Consider the following 7,500-nt stretch of genomic DNA (forward strand, 5'->3'; position numbering starts at 1 on the left):
GCTCTTAGAGGCGAAAACCTCTTCCTATTTCATTGCGTACGTGAAGATAACGCCAAGGCCCTGTACTCTTGGGGCAGGTACATGCCATCATCATGGTTGAGCGGACTTTTGCATATAATATATTCTGTTTTTTATTAGCATCTACGCGATTTTAAATACACTTGTCACTTCGTTGTATATTTTTATTACCCCTGAAGAAGGCTCAGTAGCTGAAACGTTGGGATTTCAAGATCTTTTTTTCAATAATATTTTTTAACCAGTGTAACATTTTCATATTCATGGAACCACCTGGTTACAAATCAGTTTTCTAAATAAATAAATAAATAAATAAATAAATAAATAAATAAATATTGCTAGTGCTAATCACCCTTACTTGCAGTCGAGGACTGAATTGCAAAGGGCGCGGCTCACGACATTGGGCTGAAAACATACAAAGGCGCCTCTGGCTGCTGGAGGCCTGATGGATAACCACTAAGCCACCCTGACTTCTCTGTTGCTACGAACTGTGGTCCGTTGTGGGATGTCAGGCTCTCAGGTAGACCATGGCAACTGTTGATCTCATGATGTTCATCTTGTAGTAGCAACAATAGTAGTCCACGATGAGCAGAATGGACTCACCAGTGGGGAGTGGTCTGAGCAAATCAATTACCAAATCTGTCCATGGTCCAGTCAGCAATGCTGTGCTCCTGATACGCTCTGGTGGGAGCCACTGCTAGGACGGCTGACTTACTGACGTCCATAGCAGGTTTTGCAGTGCTTTTCAGCATCCTTTTCCATCCCGGGCTCACTATACTTTACTGCACAACTTCTGTTTGGTTCCCATGATGCCCAGATGACCTTCTTGAGCGAGGGACAACACCCTGGGTCTGAGTTTCCTCGGGATAATGGTTCGTGTCCCTCTTAGTATCAACTGCCCAATGCTGCACAGTTCACTAATACATGGGAGGTATTTCTTGTAAGCTAGCTGATCTCACTGCTTTCCATTTAAGCATTCCTTGACTGGACAGAGTTTTTCGTGGATTGCTGAGGCTTCTTCCACCTCTCGTGTATGGCGCAGGGGTTCGCATTTATGGCTACAAATCTGACCTATTCTTCGGCTTCAGCTGAGTGACTGCTGCTTGTTTCGAGATTTCCCACTAGCCTTGAGTGCGAGTCAGCAATTTTGTGCGACCCAGTATCATGCTGGACCTTGAATTTGTATGGCTGCATTCGAAACTGCAGCGGCTTGTGGTCTGTAACAAGATCAAATGATACATCATACACAAAGGGATGGAACTTTTCAGAGGCCCATACAAGCGCCAGCGCCTCTTTCTCTGTTTGCGAATATCTCCTTTTGGTGTCTGTCAGACTACGACTTGCATAGCAGATGACTCTTGTCCATTCTTGTGCTTTTGGGTTAGTACCACTCCCAGTCCAACTGGGCTGGCATCGGCAATCACTTGGGTTAGGGCATCCTTGTCGAAGTACCCCAAAATCTCCGCACGAGCCAATCGCTCTTTTAGCTCCTGAAAGGCCTTCTTCTTTTCACCTCCAAACACGAAGGTAGTTCCTGACTTTGTCAGGCGACGTAAGGGCTCAGAGACCGTTGCCAGGTCAGGTATGAAGCGGCCACAGTAGTTTACAAGCCCAAGAAAACGTTTGGTTTCTGAGGTATCACTGCTTTGACTTTTTCTTCTGTACAGCTGATCCTGTTCCCGGACATTACAGTGCCAAAGAATTTAAGTTTATCCATGCTAAACTGGCACTTTTCTGCATTGAGGGTCAGCCCACATTCCTTTAATCTCACAATGACTTCCTCCAACCACAGATCATGCTCTTCCTGGTCTTTACCATGTACGATGATGTCATTTGAAATGTTCTTGCCTTTCTATACCTGCAAGTAATGTCTGGATCTTGTACTGATACTGTTCGGAGGCAGAGGTAACACCAAACAATAGTCTCTTGTATCTGAGCAGACCGCAATGGGTAGCAAATGTTGTGATCTCTCAGGATTCTGGGGAAAGTTCAAGCTGGTGGTATCCCCACTTAAGGTCAAGTTTGGAGAATACCTCGCAGGTGTCAGGCTCTCCGTATTGCCTCGTTTGCCCTTTGCATGTCAATGCAAAGACGGATGCCACCCCAGACTTGAGGACAACAACAATTATTGGGTTAACCCACGGTGTGGGCCCTTGTGCGGGTTCAATAATGTCTAGTTCAATGAGTTCTTTAATCTTTTCTTCCAACTTTGGTCTCATGCTAAGGGAGTCCTCTGTATCAGCTGTGCTACTGGCTTCACATTGGGGTCGATTTGGAGTTGTACTGCTCGGTCTTTCAACTTTCCAATGCTGCTGAAAACGTTTGGGTACTTCTATTGTAGGGTCCCACCAATGGTCTTTGGGTCTGCACTTACTGCAGCGATACCTATCCCTATTTTCAGTACGCCTCGACTAGTTGCAATGTGCTTCCCTAGCAGAGGGTCTCCTTCACCATTGATCACACAAAACTTAGCACTAGCAGTGTTATTTCCTGCAGAGACTTCACAGGAGGACGTTCCTATCACATCAAGTGGTGTCTGGGATGCATAGGCAGCGAGTCTCCTACTTGAGCAAGTTGATTCACACTTCACTATGTTTTTCTTCAACCATTCCCATGTTTACTTGTCAATGATGTTAGTGCTTGCTCCAGAATCTATGATCATGTTCAGCTTACAACCTCTAATGGTTAGTTCAATTTTCTTCTCATTCCTGCCTCCTACTGTGAAAGCATACACTGGTTGCTCTTCTTTGTCCTGGCAACCAACCATATTTGCAGTACCTCCCTTGGTTCCTGTAGCCTTTAATTTGCTTTTGCCTTTCGTCACCACTTTGCTTTGTCTTGCACTGCTCTTAAAAATGTCCTTCCAGCCCACATCAATGACAGAATTGACCTCTTGCTGGACAGTTGGAATATTGACCACATCGGTAACAAGTTTTCTCACGGCCGGTTTTAGTACCTCGGGACTAATATGTCTTGCCATGGCCTCTTTTTGTTGCCTCTATGCAGTTTACACTGGCTGAATTCCCTCCCTTTTCTTCTATGGTCAGAACAGCAAGCTGTGTGCCAACTGTTCAGCAGTTCTCGGCTATTTCAAGAGCTCTAGCTAAGGTGAGGCCTTGATATTCTTCCAGGAGTTTTTGCTTCATGCTGTTCACTCGCTCAGCACTTGCAGAGGATTTCATCACGAATTTGGTTATCTGTGTCTTGGCCATAGTCACAACCTTTCGATGCTCGTCTGAGTCTGGTTGTAAACTGTCGGATTGTTCCCCCTGGTGCTTGAATTAGCTGTCTGAAACAGTGTTTAACATACGAAGTGTGGACTTTAGGAGCGAAGTATGCGTTCAGTGCATTGACCGCTTTCCGGTAATCCTTCACATCTCCCAAGTCTGGCAGGGTAAGGAACGTAATCTTGAACCTCGGGTCCTGCGAGATGGAGCATTAATGCACGTGTCCTCTGCCTGTTGTTTGTGTTGTCTTCATTAAGCCTTTGTCGTCTGCAAAGAGTTCGAATGCTGTCAGCCACCGCTTCCATTGCAAGCCAAGTGTGTTTTGATCCTCATGGCAGTCGAATGTTTTGATGTGGTTTCCTTCATAATAATCCATGTTTCTCGTGAACTTTTTATCTCGCTGACTTCTTGAGGTCTTTTATCCTTGTGGCCAATGTTGTGACCGATCTAGTTGGTATAAAATAACGAAGGATTACAATGGACTGAACCTTTAACAATAGCTTTATTCTGCATACACGACTCATGGTCCTTAACAACTACAGTCAGGCGTTCCATGCCCTACTGAGGGGGAATCTGGGTCCCAATTCACCACACAGGTATGCTTGTATTTAGCAATATCAGTTGAATGAAATATGTGCGTAAATTGACACCCTGTCGGGAGATTGAAAACCTGGCATTTCAAGTGGTAGCGCTTCTTCATTCACTTGCTCTTATGAAAGGTGAACACTTGAAAACATCAACTTTTCAATCTCTCTGTAGTAGTCAATTTATTTTCAACTCAGTTGATACTATAAAATTCTTATGTTTTTGAAAAGCCACTGACCCACAACCAAAGTGTCTTTAGATCCTGACTTCATTACACAAGTCATGTACATGCACTGTTCTTGCTCATTCAGGTGACTACACAGATTTTTACTCGTCGAAAAACCATGCAACAAATGTTGGAACCATGTTTAGAGGCAAGGATAATGCTTTAATGCCAAATTGGTAAGGGTGCAAATATATCTACATAAGTATTGTTGATTTTCAGATATCTTGAAATTTTAACAGAGATATAAAAATGGGTTGGGTTATTGAATGTGAGTTATCGAATGTCCAAGTTATGCAGAAGTGAGAGCTGATGGTCATAGTTTGGTTTAACTTATCCACAATCAATGATGTTGGGAACTGGTTCCTGAAGAGTTACTGGGGAGGGACCTTTTGTGAACCATGCATAGCAGCGAGGTATCAATGGCAATGTTTCTCAAAAGAGCTGGGTCTTGGGTCAAAAACCCTACGAGGTCATCTTCAAGACCCTACAAAACACTAGAAAATTTGACCCACTGGAATTTCCTTGTTGACACCTGGCCTTATCTGGAAGCCTGTATTGCATCCCTGAGAGTGAGAACCACCCCTGAAGTCACAGCTGACAGTTACTGTAACATTGCATTACTGTCCAGTGGAAAGATTACCTAACCTGGTAAATGTACATGTACAGGTACTGTACAAGCTGTCTGTCTTTCACCACTTGGTTGGTCGAGCCGAGGAGAAGACATGCATGCTTCCTCAACCTCAAATCCAGATTTCGCACTGCCATTTTTCCTCGAGCCTGTCTTCTCGTTGCGCTTGACCAACTCAGCAGCAAAAGAGCGACTGCCTGTAGGCTTAATATATAATGATACATGATGCTGTTGTGTTAAATGACCTGACAACTTGCAGGGTTCATTTGCCAGTTGGATATCATGGTAGGGCATCTTCAGTAGTGGTTTCAGGGACTCCAGTTCGACGACCAGTTGGACAGACCAGACCAGATGATAGTAAGTACTACATACAGATACAATATATGTGCTTGATTGCGGTGCTTTCTATAATACCTGGCTCCTGCCAGCCCTCTGGCGGGTGTTCAGTTGTGAATCACTGGCTGTCGTTTTTGGCTACAAATATAACAAAAGTAAAGGTATTAGCAACTCATTTCAATTGATTTGTTAGTCAAAATTGTTCTTGGAAAGCTAATTAAAACGTTTAAAAACAGTATTCTTGAGTCTATTGTTTTATTATGTAGTTAGTATTGTACATTTCACAAACACGTGCCTCAATCTGTAGAAAATACACTACTGGTGATCTAGTATATGATACATGAGATTTTATCACAAAACATAAGCCATGCAATACCATACTGTTTCTCACAAAACAAATCAGGTAATGCTCACCAGGTAGGTGTTAATATTCTCTCTCAAATCACTGGAAATGGTGCTTTTTAGCTTCCCAATTTAACAAATTTTCTGCCCCTTGAGGAGTGTGCTCTCAGAGCTTCCTGGTAAAAACGTGCCTTTGGGAACTTTTACAACCTCTGCTGGGTTCTACAACAACACAATGTTACTTAGTGGCATGCTTGAAACCCGTGAAACCAGCAAAGTCGACATGAACCCTATAAAACCAGTTATATCATGCAGCCCATTAAACCAATGAAACCATTTAACCTATGATACCAACAAAACCACTGAAGTGATGAAATCCATGAAACGATTGAAACAATGAAATTCACGAGTTTCAATGGTTTCAATGGTTTTATGGGTTTCATAAGTTTTATGGCGTCATTGGTTTCATGAAATCCATGAAACCAATGAAACCTATGAAAGCCCACGAAACTATTGAAACCCATAAAACCGATGAAACCATTGAAATTATGAAACCCATGAAACCTTTGAAAGTATGAAACCCATGAGGCCATATGAAACCATTGAAACCCATGAAATGATTGAAACCATGAAACTCACGAAACCATGAAACCAGTGAAAGCTATGGAACGATTTAAACCATGAAACTCATAGGCTTTGAAACCATGGAAGCCATGAAAGCATAATTGAAACTTATGAAATGATTGAAACCATGAAACCAGTGAAGCCATGAAACCCACGAAACCAGCGAAACGATGACACCCACAACTAGTAAAAACATGAAACGAACGAAATCATGAAACCCACGAAACCAGTGAAACCATGAGACTATCTTAACTCCCATGCATCACACCCTGTATATATTTTTACACCCAGCTGCGACACTACCAGATACAATTAACATAGAGGGATGCCCAGTTAGCAGTACTTGGCATATATTCGTGATCTATGACACCAAGATATAACTGTATTTCTCTTGTCCTTCATATGTTTGTAACTCTTTTTACAATTATTAAAGTCATACCATTGCATATATATGTATATATATATATATATATATGTTGTGTAAAAAAACGGTCCGTGTAAAAAAGCTGCTTTTTTTACATAAAGAAGCTGCTTTTTTACAAAAATATAATTGTAAAAAAGATGCTTTTTTACAGAAATATATTTTTGTAAAAAAGCAGCTTTTTTATGTAAAAATGCTGCTTTTTTACAATTATATAATTGTAAAAAAGCAGCTTTTTTACAAAAATATATTTTTGTAAAAAAGCTGCTTCTTTACGTAAAAATGCTGCTTTTTTACAATTATATAATTGTAAAAAAGCAGCTTTTTTACAAAAATATATTTGTGTAAAAAAGCAGCTTCTTTACGTAAAAATGCTGCTTTTTTACAATTATATAAGTGTAAAAAAGCTGCTTTTTTACAAATATATCTTTGTAAGAAAGCTGCTTTCTTATGTAAAAATGCTGCACTTTTACAATTATATATTTGTAAGAAAAGCTGCTTTTGAACAGAAATATCTGTGTGTAGAAAAAAGCAAGTACAGAAGCCGTAAATAATGAAGCAAACCGGCTTTTACAACGGTTACTGTTAATACATTGCATCAAGTAGTGTAAACCACTCGTTGCTTTAGAGTGCCGAGCAGTGCATTCATAATTTATCTTTCTGAAAACCGATGGAGAAAGCTTAGAGCTCTTCCTACTGAATTACAGTGGTGATGTGATTTTATGTAAACTATGTTAGCCATACACATAATCTTTATTGTCGACATCACAATCAGTGTAATTTCAGCGTATAAATTCGAGACAATATTTGGTTCAGGTCACAGTTTGTGACCGCGTGCAAGAAAGTTATAATTCAGTTTTGTAAACACACAGTCCAAGCGCTATAACTTTCCAACGATTTATGCCAGTGCCCTGACTTTTTTTGTTGGCTTGTGCTACCCGCATAAGTATTATTTATTAGTAAAAATCACGTTCCCAAGCCTTTCATAAGTGCAGACAATCGAAAAAGTGTTTCCTTACAAGTCACGTCTTGTAAAGGTGCAAGAAATTTACAATTCAGTTTTGTAAAAAAACGGTCCGACCGCTACAACTTTCCA

General features: G+C 41.0%; 1 protein-coding gene across 1 annotated transcript in view; it reads left to right on the top strand.

Annotated features, from left to right (window-relative positions):
* Positions 1–7,500, top strand: part of LOC137985069 (fumarylacetoacetase-like) — an 82,075-nt gene that overhangs the window by 21,520 nt on the left and 53,055 nt on the right. Inside the window, exons 6-7 of the mRNA XM_068832520.1 lie at positions 4,139–4,229; positions 4,941–5,038. Of these exons, the coding sequence (XP_068688621.1) occupies positions 4,139–4,229; positions 4,941–5,038 (189 nt within the window). The remainder of the gene's footprint in view (positions 1–4,138; positions 4,230–4,940; positions 5,039–7,500) is intronic.

This window comes from Montipora foliosa, chromosome 14 (genome assembly GCF_036669935.1).
Source record: "Montipora foliosa isolate CH-2021 chromosome 14, ASM3666993v2, whole genome shotgun sequence".
NCBI classification, from domain to species: Eukaryota; Metazoa; Cnidaria; class Anthozoa; order Scleractinia; family Acroporidae; genus Montipora; species Montipora foliosa.